The 16708-nt window shown below is 50.8% G+C and overlaps 6 protein-coding genes across 6 annotated transcripts; 3 read left to right on the top strand and 3 right to left on the bottom strand.

Moving 5' to 3' along the window:
* Positions 1–10: 10 nt before the first annotated feature.
* On the top strand, positions 11–3933 carry An17g01770 (uncharacterized protein; the record flags this gene model as incomplete). Its single annotated transcript, XM_001398369.3, has 3 exons — positions 11–145; positions 209–3519; positions 3576–3933. Coding segments are annotated over 3 exons (3804 nt in total), but the record flags the coding sequence as incomplete, so codon positions are not given.
* A 520-nt stretch (positions 3934–4453) lies between these two features.
* On the bottom strand, positions 4454–4914 carry An17g01760 (uncharacterized protein; the record flags this gene model as incomplete). Its single annotated transcript, XM_001398368.1, has 3 exons — positions 4454–4613; positions 4700–4785; positions 4837–4914. The coding sequence occupies 3 exons, from the start codon at positions 4912–4914 to the stop codon at positions 4454–4456; spliced, it is 324 nt and encodes a 107-aa protein (XP_001398405.1).
* A 606-nt stretch (positions 4915–5520) lies between these two features.
* Positions 5521–7139, top strand: An17g01750 (uncharacterized protein; the record flags this gene model as incomplete). Its single annotated transcript, XM_059745486.1, has 4 exons — positions 5521–5646; positions 5720–5797; positions 5904–6746; positions 6804–7139. The coding sequence occupies 4 exons, from the start codon at positions 5521–5523 to the stop codon at positions 7137–7139; spliced, it is 1383 nt and encodes a 460-aa protein (XP_059602842.1).
* A 721-nt stretch (positions 7140–7860) lies between these two features.
* An17g01740 (uncharacterized protein) lies at positions 7861–9215 on the bottom strand (the record flags this gene model as incomplete). The annotated part of the gene is made up of 4 exons (XM_001398366.1): positions 7861–8754; positions 8807–8978; positions 9044–9101; positions 9176–9215. The coding sequence occupies 4 exons, from the start codon at positions 9213–9215 to the stop codon at positions 7861–7863; spliced, it is 1164 nt and encodes a 387-aa protein (XP_001398403.1).
* A 619-nt stretch (positions 9216–9834) lies between these two features.
* Positions 9835–13201, top strand: An17g01730 (uncharacterized protein; the record flags this gene model as incomplete). The annotated part of the gene is made up of 6 exons (XM_059745485.1): positions 9835–9837; positions 9953–11613; positions 11678–11797; positions 12404–12558; positions 12682–12787; positions 13063–13201. 6 exons carry the CDS (start codon positions 9835–9837, stop codon positions 13199–13201), a joined length of 2184 nt encoding a protein of 727 aa, XP_059602841.1.
* A 121-nt stretch (positions 13202–13322) lies between these two features.
* On the bottom strand, positions 13323–16222 carry An17g01720 (uncharacterized protein; the record flags this gene model as incomplete). Its single annotated transcript, XM_001398364.3, has 4 exons — positions 13323–14919; positions 14972–15289; positions 15347–16073; positions 16207–16222. 4 exons carry the CDS (start codon positions 16220–16222, stop codon positions 13323–13325), a joined length of 2658 nt encoding a protein of 885 aa, XP_001398401.1.
* Between the last annotated feature and the right edge of the window lie 486 nt (positions 16223–16708).

Genomic DNA, 16708 nt, shown 5'->3' with positions numbered 1-16708 from the left:
GATCTTAAAGATGCAGTTGGACGCGGATGATGTGAATGTGTCGTTCTTTGGTCTATTTCGCTATGCTTCCCGAATGGACCTTGCGATTATGTTTGTGAGCGCGATATGTGCTATTGTCGCAGGCGCGGCGCTGCCTCTTTTTACAGTGAGTGCCTATCTATGATACCAATTGGCAACAATGAGTTCCTCTGGACTAATCTCGACCTAGATTCTCTTCGGTTCCTTAGCCTCAGCTTTCCGAGGGATAGCCTTATATGAGATTTCGTACCACGACTTCTACCACCAGTTGACCAAGAATGTTCTCTATTTTGTTTATCTCGGCATTGCAGAATTCGTCACTGTATACATCTCCACCGTCGGTTTCATCTACACCGGTGAACACGTTACCCAAAAGATCCGCGAACACTACCTTGAGTCGATCCTGAGACAGAACATGGGATACTTCGATAAGCTGGGCGCTGGTGAAGTGACTACTCGCATCACGGCCGACACGAACCTCATCCAAGATGGTGTCTCCGAAAAGGTCGGATTGACCTTGACCGCCATCGCCACGTTTGTCACCGCCTTTATTGTCGCTTATATCAAATATTGGAAGTTGGCACTGATTTGCACTTCGACGATTGTGGCGTTGGTTCTGCTTATGGGAGGTGGTTCTCGGTTCATTGTCAAGAACAGCAAGCAGGCTCTGCAGAGCGCCGGTGCCGGTGGTACAGTAGCGGAAGAAGTTATCAGCTCCATCCGCAATGCGACTGCTTTCGGAACCCAGGATAAGCTCGCAAAGCAATATGAGACTCATCTGGCTGAGGCTGAGAAGTGGGGTATCAAGACCCAGGTGACCCTTGGTTTCATGATTGGTGGCATGTTCGGTATTATGTTCTCCAACTATGGCCTTGGTTTCTGGATGGGCTCCCGCTTCCTCACCGATGGTGAGGTTAATGTTGGCCAGGTCCTGACTGTGTTGATGGCTATCCTGATCGGCTCGTTCAGTTTGGGTAACGTCAGCCCTAACGCTCAGGCGTTCACGAACGCTGTTGCCGCTGCTGTTAAGATTTTTGGTACAATTGACCGCCCTTCACCCCTTGACCCCTATTCCGAAGAAGGCGAGAAACTCGAGCATTTCGAGGGCAACATTGAGTTCCGTGACATCAAGCACATTTACCCTTCGCGACCTGAAGTGACCGTCATGGACGGCGTTTCTCTAAGCATGCCTGCCGGAAAGACGACGGCCTTGGTGGGCCCGTCTGGCTCTGGAAAGAGTACCGTTGTCGGACTCGTTGAGCGCTTCTATTTCCCCGTTGGGGGCTCTGTCCTGTTGGACGGCCATGATATCTCGACTCTCAACCTTCGTTGGTTGCGTCAGCAAATCTCGCTGGTCAGCCAAGAACCTGTTCTCTTCGGCACTACAATTTACCACAACATCCGCTATGGTCTCATTGGCACCAAGTTTGAGCAAGAATCCGAGGATAAGATCCGAGAGTTGATCGAAAATGCAGCTAGAATGGCTAATGCCCATGATTTCATCACAGCACTTCCCGAAGGCTATGAGACCAACGTTGGTCAGCGCGGCTTTTTGCTCTCCGGAGGACAAAAGCAGCGTATCGCCATCGCTCGGGCCATTGTGAGCGATCCCAAAATCCTTCTACTCGATGAAGCAACGTCTGCCTTGGATACAAAATCTGAGGGCGTCGTACAAGCAGCACTGGACCGAGCTGCTGAAGGTCGAACCACCATCGTGATTGCCCACCGCCTATCTACAATCAAGACGGCGCACAACATTGTTGTCATGGTAAATGGCAAGATTGTAGAGCAAGGGAACCACAACGAGCTTGTCGGCCGTAAGGGTACCTACCACAGTCTTGTTGAGGCCCAGCGTATCAACGAGGAAAAGGACGCGGAAGCTTTGGCTGCGGATGAGGATGTGGATGAGGAAGATTTCTCGAAACACGAAATTGCGCGCATCAAATCTGCTAGCAGTGGGTCTGGCTCTATCGATGATGAGGATGAGAAGTCGCTCGCCGGGAACGGACTAAACCGCAGTGGAACGCACAAGTCCATCTCCAGCGCCATTCTTTCTAAGCGGGAGCCCGAGGTGGCTCGGAAGTACTCGCTTTGGACGTTGGTCAAGTTTATCGCCTCTTTCAATCGCCCCGAGCTCAAGTATATGCTCATTGGCTTGGTCTTCGCTGTCCTTTCCGGTGGTGGCCAGCCGACTCAGGCTGTGCTCTACGCCAAAGCTATCAGTACACTTTCGTTGCCAACTAGCGAGGCCGCCAAAATCCGACACGACGGGGCTTTCTGGGCTCTGATGTTCTTCGTTGTCGGAATTGCTCAGTTTATCAATCTTTCCATCAATGGTGCCGCATTTGCCGTCTGTTCAGAGCGACTGATTCGCCGCGCCCGTAGCATGGCCTTCAGATCAATTCTTCGCCAGGATATTACCTTCTTTGACCGCGAGGAAAACAGCACTGGTGCGCTCACTTCATTCCTTTCGACGGAGACTAAGCATCTTTCTGGAGTCAGTGGCGCGACCTTGGGAACTATTCTCATGACCAGCACTACTCTCGGCGCAGCTATGATCATCTCTCTATCTATCGGATGGAAACTGGCTCTGGTTTGTATCTCCGTGGTTCCTATCCTTCTGGGTTGTGGTTTCTACCGTTTCTACATGCTTGCGAGATTCCAACAACGATCCAAGACTGCTTATGAGGGGTCTGCAAGCTACGCCTGCGAAGCGACATCTGCTATTCGCACTGTGGCCTCCCTCACTCGGGAGCAGGATGTCTGGGCAATGTACCATTCACAGCTGGAGGACCAAGGTCGGAAGAGTTTGATATCCGTGCTGAAGTCTTCTATCCTTTATGCATGCTCGCAGGCTCTTGTTTTCTTCTGCGTTGCACTCGGCTTCTGGTATGGAGGTACACTTCTGGGTCATCACGAGTACTCCGTCTTTCGCTTTTTCGTCTGCTTCTCCGAAATCCTGTTTGGCGCCCAGTCCGCTGGTACTGTTTTCTCTTTCTCTCCTGACATGGGCAAGGCAAAGAACGCTGCAGCTGAGTTCCGGAGACTGTTTGACCGGAAGCCAGAGATCGACACATGGTCCGAAGAGGGCGAGCAGCTCGAATCTGTGGAAGGCGAGATTGAGTTCAGGAACGTGCACTTCCGGTACCCTACCCGTGCCGAGCAGCCTGTCCTGCGAGGCCTGAATTTGACCGTCAAGCCTGGACAATACATTGCCCTCGTCGGGCCCAGTGGATGTGGCAAGAGTACGACAATTGCGCTCCTTGAACGTTTCTACGATGCCATCGCTGGCAAGGTTCTTATCGATGGAAAGGATATCACTCAAATCAATGTCAACTCATACCGCAGTTTCTTGTCGCTCGTCAGCCAGGAACCCACTCTGTACCAAGGCACCATCAAGGAGAACATTCTGTTGGGAGTCCGCGGAGAAGATGTGACGGAGGAGCAACTGGTGAAGGCTTGCAAGGATGCCAACATTTATGACTTTATCATGTCCCTGCCGTAAGTTAACGCCTTCGTCTTGTCTCTGAAGGATCTGGCACTAACAACTTTTTCAGTGAGGGTTTCAATACCGTTGTTGGTAGCAAAGGAGGTATGCTGTCCGGAGGTCAGAAGCAGCGTGTGGCGATCGCGCGTGCCTTAATCCGGGATCCCCGAGTGCTTCTCCTGGATGAAGCCACCTCTGCTCTTGATTCCGAGTCCGAGAAGGTTGTGCAAGCTGCGTTGGATGCCGCGGCCAAGGGCCGAACCACGATTGCCGTCGCACATCGTCTGAGTACGATTCAGAAGGCCGATATCATCTATGTTTTCGACCAGGGGAAGATAGTCGAAAGCGGAACCCACCAAGAATTGATCCGGGTGAAAGGCCGTTATTACGAGCTGGTTAATTTGCAGAGCCTGGACGGTGGCAACTAATCTTTATTGCATCCTGTTTAGACCTCTACTGTCTGTTTGCTTTGCTTATACCCCCCCTTATACTTGCGTTTATCTCTCATCTCTATTTATCCTGTAATGTGTTATGATCTCTTCTCAAAAGCCATGTTAGGTGTTGGCTCTGGTCATCGCTCAGTTTTTTTTGCTACTTCTTAAGCTGCATTCATCGGCATGGAGTGGGCGGGCATTCTGCTTGCTTGGAATGGAAACTCTCACGATTGTACTTTAATTTAACAAGACAACCCTTTATATCTGTTGTTCGCTGGCGTATATAAAAGTAGTAGCATTGCATGACAAGTAATTTTGATCACATTATCAGATGGGCTCTGACTCTACTGTTGCATCTGTATGCCTAGGAAGATTACTTCTCGCCATCCATAAACGCCAAACCACAAACCCATGATCAAACCTATTTACCCGTCAATGAACACCAAAAGAAGTGACAACTATTTCGGACGCCTGCATCAATGAATAACCCCATCATTCAACATTTGAGCATGAATCAATCCCCATCATCCACTTCATACTCCCTCTGCACGTCCACCTGCCGTACACCACGGGCATCCGCAATCAACCCCATCAATCCCTGGGCGATGTCTTTGATTTCGTTGTACTCATGGAGAAGACGAATGTGCCGTTTGACCGTCGTAGATGGGTCATTTCTAGATTTAGTGTCAGTATGTGAGGATACTTATTATATGCTCGAATGTGTATGGTAAGAGGATTACGCAGCTGCTTGGTTTCATACTTCAATTTGGCCTTGGTCTGTGCTATTTGCGACTCTATTTCTGTGATTTGGGATTGCAGACTGGCGATGGATGCGCGGAGGGTGGACTGTTTACTTTGGTTAAGTGTTGCTGCTTATGGTAGAGGGTATGTAGTTACCAGCTTCTTTTCTTTTTGCGTCTGCTCGTCACAAGCTGGCGTTGTGGTGGAGGATGTGGCTTGCTGGGGTGGTGGCATGATGGTATGCGCATGCAGGGGGGGTTCTTCCTATCTGATCTTCTCCATGTGTGGAACCTGGGCTGTTAGAGGGAATTGCCAGATGTAACAGGATAGCCTTGGCAATGATTCAAACAGATGCCTGGACTGCCTGGTGTGGAGAGAGAATAGTGTAGATACTAAGTAAAGAGTACGTAGGCCTGGATGGGGCCCGTCTCCTTCTATGCCGTCCGATTTGCGGTTTCACAGATGATCGAATCCACTGTCAAGCGATGATGGAAAATCCTTCACCACGGGGTGGATATATTTTTGTTGTTTAATTCTATGAAGACAGATTAGCAATGGCAGTGAGCTAGATAGACTGGTCTCCAACGAATTAGTTCTCATCTCATTATACTAGTAGGTAGTATACTGACGGCCTGGTAACTGAGACCTACAACGCTGGCCGACCAATCCGGTTCGCTCGATTTCGCGGCTCCCTTAATAAGGCCGAATAGGGAACCGACACCCGCCTCCGCCTCCATCAATAATCTTCATTCCCGATCGTCTGACTCTCTCTCTTTCTCTCTCTCTCCCTCCCCTCTTCTTCTTCACTCTTTCTCTCCTCGCAAAAGGGTGAAGTTGATCATGGCGATACTAAGTCGACTTGGGCCCCAAGGGTTGCTGGCAGTCCTGCTGCTTGCTTCCCCCACCCTGGCCCACGGGGGTCATGAGAGTGTCCCCGAGGGTGCCGCCATCTCCGAGGATCCGATTGTATGTTGTCGCACCCACGGCTGACCTGTCTGCGATTGCTGCGGCCTCAACATTATACTGACTAGTCGCCTAGGACACAACACTATGGATACATATGATCCTTATGGGGTTTGCCTTTGGCGTTATCTTTCCCTTGGGCATGGTTCTTGGGGTAAGCTGGCCCGGTTACATCCTATCTCCGACCTTCCGCGGTCGGGGATACTCGATTACTCGATCAAATGAGACGCATATCTGACATTTCCGCTTTACCATCATAGATTATACGCTCGCGCTGGCACGTCCCTCTCCAGATTGTCGGAACGATTATCGCTGTGCTCGCATACTTCCTCGGACATGCTCACAAAGGCCGCCAGTTCTCGAAGAACGTCCACGCGTCCTTTGCGAACACACTGATGCTCATGATGGTGGTGCAGATCGTCCTCGGCGTCTATCTCAAGCTGCACCTTACCAAGGGAATTCATGGCCGGATCCGCCGGGTTATTGTGATTGCGCACGGAGTGGTTGGAAAGGCGATGCCTGTGGCGAGCTGGGTCCAGATGCTCTTCGGAGGAATCACTGCCATGGGATTCTGTCGGGATGATCACTTGGGACAGTGTCTGGCTCATTTCATCATGGGCAGCGCTTTCATCGCCTACGGTATCCTGCTGACCATCCTACTCCTCGTTGGCCAGTACTGGCTGCGCCGCACTGGCCGCAGCCAGGAGTTCTTCGACTCGTTGATCATCGCTGCATGGGGATGTGTCAACACCTTCACGGAACACCGTTGGGGAGGTCCCTGGGTCCACAATGATTTGCAGCACACTACTATGGGTGTTGTCTGGTGGTGCGCCGGTCTACTGGGTATTTGGATGAGCCGGAAGCGCAACGGCCGGCCCAAGCGGAACTTGATCCCAGCCATAGTCATTCTCCTCACTGGTTATGCCATGTCTGCCCACCCGCAGACTCTGATGATCAGCACTATGATCCACTCCATCTTCGGCTACACGTTAATGGCTGCCGGTTTCACCAGAATCATTGAGATCTCCTTCGTGCTTCGGGACAAGGGCTCTGTCAGCCCGGACGGATCTGACCCTAACAGCTTCCAATATCTCACGCCTTTCGTAAGTCTTCCACAGCCCTTCCGGCTGAAGTGTGTCGTCATTTCTAACTTATCGCAGCTTCTGTACGCCTCGGGCTTCCTCTTCATGGGCGCCACCGAAGAGCAGATGCAACTCCTGAACGATGCAGGAATTACTCACGTCTCCTACGTCCTGATTCTCTACAGCATCGCCTTCATTCTCTTCCTATGTAAGACCACCTCCCTTCCCCCCAAAAACCAGAGAACCACACTAACCCCACCCCCAACACAGTCGTCAACGTGCTCCTGCACATCTACGCCGTCCATGCATGGCCCGAATCCGCACAAGCGCCTTCCCATTCGCGCTCTTCCAGCGCTGCAGATGCCGGCGAGGGCTCATCCCGCTATAGACCGACCGCCAACGGCCGCCTCATGAACGGCCATGCCCGCTCACCCTCAGAAGCACAGCACCTGCACGATGCGGAGGAATTCGAACTCCAAGGTCTCATCTCCGACGAGGAAGATGACGCGAAAGACACCCACGCCATGGGTCCGCGGAAGACTGAAGACGAGGAGAGCTCTCCTTTGGTTGCTAATGGGACAGCAGCTACGACGCATTAATAAAATTCCTTCAGAGGGAGTGTGCATTTGGTGTTTCTTACATATTTCTCTTCTTTCTCTTCTAAAAGATCGTTGTGATATCAACAATATTATTTCCTATTTTCTTTTCATTTTCTTCTTTTCTTTCGGATACAGCTATCTACAGTCCTGTGTAGTATTTAGCTCGCTGTAGCTACGGGGTTTGGCGTGAATATTGGGTTGGGTACTTTCTGTGCATAAGCTCGAATCATAAGTTGACTCCCGTAATTTTAGTATAGTGTTCACAAATCCTTGACATCAATACAAGCGACTTATTTAACGAATGCGAGAAGAAAAGGAAAAAAAGTCTAGATGGCTTCATTTTTTGAGTAAACCCCCGGAAGATGTCGAAATCGTGTTATCAGATCTATCGTACACGTCGTAAGCGGGTCCCCAATCAAGCAGGGGATACCGATATGCAAAAGGGAAGAAAAGCAAGAAGGGAAATAGGAGGAAAGGGCGAGATGAAATACTCTTCATCGAGAAAATGCTGTCCATTCTCAACTGCCGTCTACGTCTTAGGGCATTAAAGGTGCCGGGGCTGGCTCGCCATCTAACGGGATGGCTTGCACAACTGGAACCACGGGTGGAATGGCACTCTCGACTTCCGGGGGGAAGAATGGATGTAAGGGGTAGATGGGAGCGGCGGAGCGTTCTCCATCGAAGAGAAGCATGTTCTGGAGGGGATGTTCTCGTGCGCTCAAGACGTTGATCACGTCCTGGGCGAGATGGCCGCCTACAAATGCGGCTACAGGGCTCAGTTCACTTCCCAGATTTTGTAGGAAAGTGCGCAGGAACCCGGCGTCCAAGGTGGTGATGTCGAGCTTGAGTTCTTGGTGACAGTCGCGGGCGTGCTTCGTGAAGAGTTCCAGGTCTTGGTGGGAGAATGTGGGCAGGGCGCCGGCGGATGATTTCTGGTATTCCCATAATGCGCGGAGGCAGGTGAGAAGGGGTGTCACTTGTTTGCGCTTGCGTGCGATTCGGGTGAACTCCTCCGGAAGTGGCGAGGTGTTTGCGAGGATCAGCGGAGAGTACACCTCGCGCTTGGTCACCATTTCAATGACTTTCTCGTTCTCTTTCTTTGTGGTGATATTCAGGATGCTGCGGGTCGGGGTTTCCTGCGTGGCGGATTGGACGTTGGACTTCGTCCGCTCAATGACGAAATCGTGCGAGATCAGATCGGCGAAGACGAAGCCGTAGAATCCGTGCAGCCCGGCGGCATAGAAGGGGCGGTTTGCGATGCGACAGGCCGCATTTATGGTGGTGTATGTAGGGAAGTCAAGCTCGGTTGCGATGGTAATGTCAAACTGGGCGAAGAAGTCGGGCTGTTTGAGGTGGATGTCTTCTGTGTCAATGTGAAGCTGGACGCGCGGGTTCATGGCGCGGACCGAGGGCGCTGCCGCTTGCGCACGCTGTGTTGCGATCAGTATGTGGACAAAGCTTGTTAAGAATGGAACAGCGCACGTTTTGACCCAGGTGTTCTTCATTTATAAAGAATTGCGCGCCCAAGTCCTCTTCTGTCACCACCTCATGATCAACGATGGTCAAGGAGCCAATGCCTGCCAATACCAGATTCTTCGCAACTTCGTTCGCCAGCGACTTGAAGGTGATGAGGAGGATATTTGCGGATCGTAGCCTACGGAGGAATTATCGTCAGCTTGATAATGTTGGTAAACATTGTAGTCAGGTGGGAGAGCTCACTTTTCTTGTGCTTTAACTCCCCAGAGGCGGATCTGGCGATCGTAAAGAGCTATCTCGTCTATTGCGAAATGTCAAACGTCAGCTTCCACACTTAATAGTAGAAGCTCCTCGGAAGTGAGCTATGTTCCTTACCCGCACTGATGGTCTGAGTTGGATCAGGCTGTGGCTCCATTGCGATTGTTCGCGAAGGCTTTCTTTCTTGTCTATGTCGGAGAGCCGGAGGGGGAGTGAGGGGAAGAAGTATGGGACGCAAGACGGCGAATGGAGAGTAGCGGATAAAGGCGGATCGACCAGCAGACGTGTGACTTGCATGCACCTTTACCGTCGGCAACGGGACCTATCTGGAAACCGATCCAGGTGAAAGAGAGACTGTATATGAAGAGAGTGCAAGAAGGGAAGCGGAGAAACAGGCAGGAGTAGAGCTTACCCCAGCATCATCACGTGCATGGGCGATTGAATGCTTTGGGGAAATCAACCAAATCACTTATCAAACCATCCCAATTTCACCCCCTCATCAATCATCCCCCCCAATCTATCATCTCGCCTCCTTCTTACCGCTCATTCATCAGCCTTCATTTTCTTGTTCGAGGCCCTTCCCATGTCACCCCTGTGGCGTTATTGTGTCTCCCCTTCGTCGTCTGCCTAGCTGCTCTTTAATTTGTGTCCTCCGTCATTGCCTCATATCGCGGTATAGTTACTCGGCCTCCGCTTCCGCTTCCGCTCGCTCACTGCCTCCCTCCCGGTGCCCCCCGAGCCATCCCCACTGACTACGAACAACTCACTCTCACAGGATGGTACGTTTGTGAATATAGCCTTTCCTCTGCTGCCAATAGAAGCCTTACACGGCCTAAACATCCATCTGCCACCCCGCTTTGCTGCAGCTATTGACTGGCATATGTACCACTATAGTCGGGGAATTACGACTATCCTCCTGCCTCTCGCCGTCCTTCTCGTGGAGCTCGAACCAATGACCGACAACTACAGCAGCAGCAACAACAACAACAACAACAGCAACCTCCGGTGAATCGTTTGCAGCATCTCCGGGAGCTACTAACCTCGGAGCGTAACCGCGGTGACTTCGCCTTTGCCCGTGCAGTGGAGACCTTAAATCAAGAGATGGACGATTACCGCTCTTCTCGTTCCTGGGACCGTTCTAGCTTTGAGCAAGCCAGGGCAGCCCTCGACCAGCATATGCAACAGCTCCAGGAACGAACGAGGCAAAGCCGTGCCAATAGGGGCAGCTCGGGGCCGCCGATGCGTCCGCGTCCAGCAGTACCAAGACTGCAGCCTTTGAATGTTACAGCGGCGAACCCAGAAGAAAGCGCTTCCGATCTCTCACATTCTGATAGCAGAACTCCAAGGCCCCGGGCGGGTAGGGGTAGCGACCGACCTAATCGTCTAAGACGGCCTAGAGGTTCCAATTCTTCCTCTCTCCTGGATACGCCGGTCCCTCACTTAGACTCTCCCACCGTCATGCCTCAACAGGTCGAAGATGAACACCAGTTGGACCGCGCAAGGACCAAACGTCGAAAGCTTGAGACAGATGATAATAGAGAAGGACTACAGGGCTTCCGCTACGGTCAATATGGCCAGGTGGTGCCTGGAGCACTTAGGATGGAGTTAGCTAGCTGCGATGGGGGAACTTATGACCCGCACGGCGAGAGCTCACTTCCAGAGAATATTCTTCGCAATGACGCTTCCGTATACTGTACGAAATCTGATCGCTGCAATCTTGTTCTGAAACACCATGGGGAGTCCCCGTTCTGCCTGAAGAAGATTGTAATCAAAGCGCCCAGATTAGGCTACAACTCCCCGTATGTTTCGGCTGGGCTAGAAACCCCATCTCAAACTGTCACTAACAATTTCAAAAGGATCCGGGAAGGCATGGTTTTTGTATCAATGTCATGTGATGAAGCCCTAGCTCGTACAGCTGCTTTCGAAGTGCAATGGGAATCAACTCGACCCTTCGCGCGGCATCTACCCAGCGGAATGCAGCCATCCCAGGAGTATCTCAACGCATATCGACCTCCATTGCAGAGTTTAGGTCGGGGGCCAGTCATTAATCACTCCTCGGATTCAGAATCAGATAGTACTGATGAACCCGGCGCTGTAGAACCTAGTGTTAGCAATGTGCCAGACCCCACGTCCGAATTTCGGGTCACAACTGAGTACGGTGTGCAGTCTGACGTACGTCATGACCGGGATGACCATATGGACGACGACGAGCTGCTCTCCCTTACGGATACCGATAGCATTCCCATGGGGCGGATGGACGAGGACAATATAATATGCTCGGACAGTGATATGAGCTTAAGCGACGATGATTCAAATGTCAGCACATTTACACGACGTCAGCGAGAGCTATCAAGACGAATTCGAGCCATGCGTCGCCGCTACGTCGCAGAGCGAGATAGCCAAACAAGGCGACGACCATACCTAGCCATGCCATCACCAGGTCTGCGCCCTGAAGGCACACGTGGCTCAGAGACTCCTCAACTAATGAAACCACATGCTCGCTTTTTCATTGAGCGTAATAAAAGCATGGTCAGCATCAAATTCGATCCTCCTCCGTACGTTCCTTCCCATCATACTCCTCTCAAAAAGTATACATAACTCCCTAACCATCCAATACAGCTCAGGACGATATATCCTCGTCAAATTATGGAGTCCTCACAGCGGCAACAACATAGATATACAAAGCATCATCGCCTACGGCTACGCCGGGACCAGATTCTTCCCTGCCTTGAGTTTCAGGTAAACCAAACCGGTGGGGTTGCTCTTCTTTCTCCTGTCTTCTATCTCCCCGAATCAACAATACCAGAATGTTATCTGGGTCCGCTACTGTAGATTTCACTTGCATACAATAATACAGCCAACCAGCACAACTAGACGAATGCACATTGCGAAAGCTCGGAACGGAACTGCACGGAATGGAACATAATGCTTGGTGTATATGGAGTATGGCGTACATCAACTATTATCTCATGGTTTTCTTTTTCTCAACCTTTTCCTCTTTCCGAACACTGGGACCCGGACTGCTGACATGAACTTATCATCCCTGGGGTTAATTGTTATTGCAGACGCCTTCTTTCATCACATCACATCACATTGCATGCTGTATTCATAAATGATCCATGATCCCATGCATGTCTGCATGTCTGCATCATACCCCTGCTATAACCAATTTCAAATGAAATATGGACATCATCATATAATAAGATAGTTTGTCCCAAACGCAAAGAAATGATTAGATTGTACTCCGTACACTTTTACTATCACCAGAACTACCATTTAAAAGTCACCCGCCTACCTATTGACACCTTCCATCATATTGAAAAAAAAATCGTTAATTTGAAAAAGAAATGGCTATTTATCACTGAATACATCAATCGTCAAAGGCCATGAACAGAAAACACAGGAAGGAGGTCAAGATCACTCAATCCAGCAAAGTAAAATACAAGCAAAGTCATCATCCAACGAAGCCCAGACTAGCATTGCGCCCTTTTCCGCGTTGAGTAAGTCACAAAAAGAAGGAAGGAAAGTGAGATCAGCTCCTGTATACTGGGCCGTCATGTAAAATGAGTGACAAGGGTGAGGATTGTGATTAGACATGAAAAGCCCTGTCTGAGATAGCTCAGGGTCACATGAGTTGAGAGAAACCAGGCCCAAAATGCTATTAACCCATGGAATGGACATGCACGTATCGTTGCCGGATGTTGAGTCCCATACCAAAGGGAAGACCGGGTAGGCCTGCCAAAAGCAGGCTGGTAATCAGCAAGTTGGGGGCTTCCGTAGACGTGGTTTGTCGTTATTAGCTGTTCCTGGAACGAGCCAGGCCAGAGTTTTGTAAACGAGGGGAAAGTATTAAAATGAGCGTAGGAAAAGGAAGCGCCAGGAAGAATGGCATCCCGACGACAATAACCTGAGAATCGTCGGCAGACCGAAACATATGTACAAAGACGGGCCTCGGTCATCTGCAGCCACAGCGTGAAGTGAAACAAAATATGAAAAATTAGCAGGATCAACCCGCTATTAGATTTGTACGATCGCCAACCTGCACAGACAGCATTGCTGCAGGTCAACGTATCTCGAATCGATGCTGTCATTTCTCGTCTCTCGTGCAAAGATCGTCGAACGCCGAGCTTTCCTCTGAAATAGACGTAAATAGTGATCAAGCCAAAATTGTACTCCGGAAAAAAAGATTCCAACTCCGCCCATAAGCAAAGAAAACGGGTTTTTCTTTCCAAGAACGAAATTCAAACGCATATGTGAAGGTTAATTATATGACGACGACATCTCCCTCAGCGTCCGCTGGGTCAGAGACCATCATATCACCATATTTACCAACAGTCATCAGCATCGAATCGTCGTCAAGGTCAATGGCGCTATCATCATTATTGGGAGCCTGGAAGCCAGTAATGCTTTCGGAAACACCGCTAGGCTTCTCGGTTTCCAATGTACTCTGGTTCGATTCGGCTTCCATCTGCGAGCGATGCATTGGTGTCTGCGTTTGAGTAAGGCTCTCCGCTGATGTTAGACTGGCAGCCGACCTTGTCCTCGAATGAGAAGCGTGTTGGGACTCATTCTTGTCCGGCACTGGGCAGTTAGACGGTTTCATGAGGAAGTTGGTTGGCCCCTGCTGGTTTGAGCTCAGGGTTGCGTAGTGCAAGGTGCTTGGGGTGTAACGCATAAATCCTCCTTTTTCGGCCTGCCATAGCATCATTTCATGGAAGAAAACCTTGGTCATCCACCAGGCGCTGAAACTTTGGGCGCCACCTAGAGTCAACCGCCGTAGTATGCAATCCCATAAAGCATCGACTTTGTCGATAATACACTGCGTACTGTGATGGGGGAAGACGGAAGGTAGGTTGAGGATGAATGAGATCCACTTGTCCGGGAAGTTGTAGTCATCTCCCGCAGCCGACTCCACGGGGTACTTGTGTGCCTGGATGTCTTCTTCGGTATCCGGCCGGGTGTAGAATGGAAGGGCGGCAGAAGGATTCATGTCCGCGACAGGAGTAAGCAAAGCTCGAACATCGTGTTTCAATACTAGTGCTGTTGCGCGTTCGGAACAGCGTGGAATATTCGCCTTCACGATCATCTCCTGCGGATCCACCAAGGTTTTAAAGTCGAACCACATTTGATTTCTGTTGTCTGGATGGCACAACCAAGCCGCAGCGGCGTTCGCAGACTGATTCACATCGAGCATGTGCTTCAGCAGGTTGCAAAAGATATGAGCCGGGATTAATCTCGCCTCTGACACATGCAGTGGCTGAGACTTGAATGTATCAGCAATATGGGATGTGAGTTTCTGTGAGATGGAGCTGAAAGCATCCAACACAAGCTTGGGAACGACCTGCGTTGTAAGTGGCGCTACAAAAGCGATCATTTTCTGGTACATTATCCAGTCACATTCCTTAATCCACGGGGCGAGATTCGGGTGCGTCAGCAGTTTCTGAACTGGTACGGTCAACGTTCCATGGAAGGCGGAAAAATATCGTAGCATGTTTCTTTCCTTGCAGTATCTGAAACTGTCAATGACGGAGATGCAGTGTGAACGGTAGAGAGCCGCAAGAGCTGCGGCAATCTTCGAATCCGTATTGGCGGGTAGGTAGTCACTGATATCAGGAAGCTGCAGGGATTCGTTGTCCATCGGGGGAGAGTCGGAAGATGGTAGGTGAAGCATTTGGTGGATCAGCTTTCCCGATGTGCTTGCCATATTGTCAAGTCTGATGGACGAACCACCGTGGGACTCCGATGAAGATTGGCAGTCACATCCTGAAGTAGAAGGGCTTGCAGTGAACTTTGGTGCGAAAGATGTCGTAGGCGAAGGGAATACGGCAGTATCTGCAGGAGGCTGTGGCGCAACACTAACACTGTGATCTATGTAAGTACTCAAATCCGTGAATGAGCCATCACGTGACGCACCTCTTCTGCATCATGTCATCAACTTTGCTTTCAGCGATATTTGCTGCGCTGTTCGTGTTCGAGGGCAATTGTGGATTGAGTGGTGGTGGCTTCTGCTGCTTCTCCTCTATGACAGTGAGGTCCACATAGTGATATTTCGATTCGCCGCGCACACCAAGTCTTCTAGTCTGCACATTTGGGAAGATGATGCGCACAAGCTTGCCAAAGGAAGCAGGATTCAGAACAGACACCCGTTCTGTTCCGCACTTCTCTGCATAGCAGCAGTACACACGATCACGCCGCACTGAGCCGCTGCTCTTGCGGCAGTTCTCCTTCAGCCTAGACTGTCATGAGCAATTTATTCCTATGCATAGAACTGCAATAGACAAATCTTACCAAATCATCGCAAAGACTTGTTTGACTTTCTCGGCCTTGCCTCCAGCCCCTTCATGCTTCAAGACTTCGGCTGCCATTTGCTTCAGCGAATACCCCTCATATTGCCGGAGCAGTTTGCGCAATTCGTTGTCGTTGGCTAGCGACGAGCTGGACCCCTTCTTCTTCTTCGCGCCAGCCTCGGAGATATCATTATCCTCCAGTACATGCTCAGGCACATGGTTCTCGATTCCACTGTCATACATGGCTGTATATTGGGGCATCGGCACGCCCGCCAATCCATGGCTTGGTAGACCAGAAGGGATGGAGTGGTGTGACATATGATGACCATGCATTGCATGACTGGGGAATTCTTCTGCCCTGGGCATCACAGCGTGGTGAGCATCCTGCATGGTCGGATCGAGGGACGCTCCGTTCACAGGGTGCGACAACTGTTGGCCAAATCGCATGATGATATCCTCCGGGTTACCGCCGAATACATTGTGACCAGCAGTGGGTTGGGTGGGCAGGAACTGGGAAAAGCCATCGGCAAGCTGTTGGTCCTGGGTCTGCTGGGTCGTGTTGGAGTGGATGCTAGCCGTCGAGCCTCTGGACCGCGGGCGGCGACTGTTTCTGGATACTACGGTTTCGGAGCGTGATCTCATGAGATCAGCCGTCCCGGGGCGACTGTGAGATGCTACTATTTGGGTTGCTTGGGAAGCGGCGCTCGAAGATTGGGAGGCCGCTCGGGCTGCGGTTCCTGCAAGTTAGCCGGCAGTCCAACGTACAGCAGATGGGGAGGGGAGGCAATCAAGGTCTCCAGGTGCGGAGAAGGTCAGATGGAAGCAGACACGTCGCCTGCAGGAGGGAAGGCAGCTTCTTACCCATCTCAGGAGGCATCTCTTTCTCTTTTAGGATCTGCTACGCTGTGCAGTGTCTGTCTGGGTTTCCTTGTTGCTGGGTGAGAGACGATCGGTAACCACGGGCAATAGCGTCTGTTTTGATCCTTCACGGAGCCACCCTCGACCGCACGAGGTCCACACCGCAAGAAGGACAGCAAAAACGTGAACCAACGGAGCTAGAAGTTGATGAGTTGTCGTCAAGGCATCAAGAGGTGTTGTCGAGCTGAAACAGGCTGGCTATGGAAGGCTCATAGCGGCAGTGTCCAGAAGGTCGAAGTGTGGTGTTCGAAGGAGGATAAACAGAGAAATTGGTTCCTCAAGCAACGACCGGGCGCTTGTTTGGGTCACGCATCACGTGGTGCTTACCTAACTGGCATTCCTCGTCACAAACAAACAGTAACTACAAGTATGTACTCCCGACCTCCTCGTGTTCCGCAAATATATATATGGGTACCTTTATAGTAAAACTACGTACTGATCCTTA

Source organism: Aspergillus niger (assembly GCF_000002855.4).
Source record: "Aspergillus niger supercontig An17".
In the NCBI taxonomy this organism is placed as follows: domain Eukaryota; kingdom Fungi; phylum Ascomycota; class Eurotiomycetes; order Eurotiales; family Aspergillaceae; genus Aspergillus; species Aspergillus niger.
Note: the sequence above shows the minus strand (reverse complement) of the source record. Positions and strands in the feature narration are given on the sequence as shown.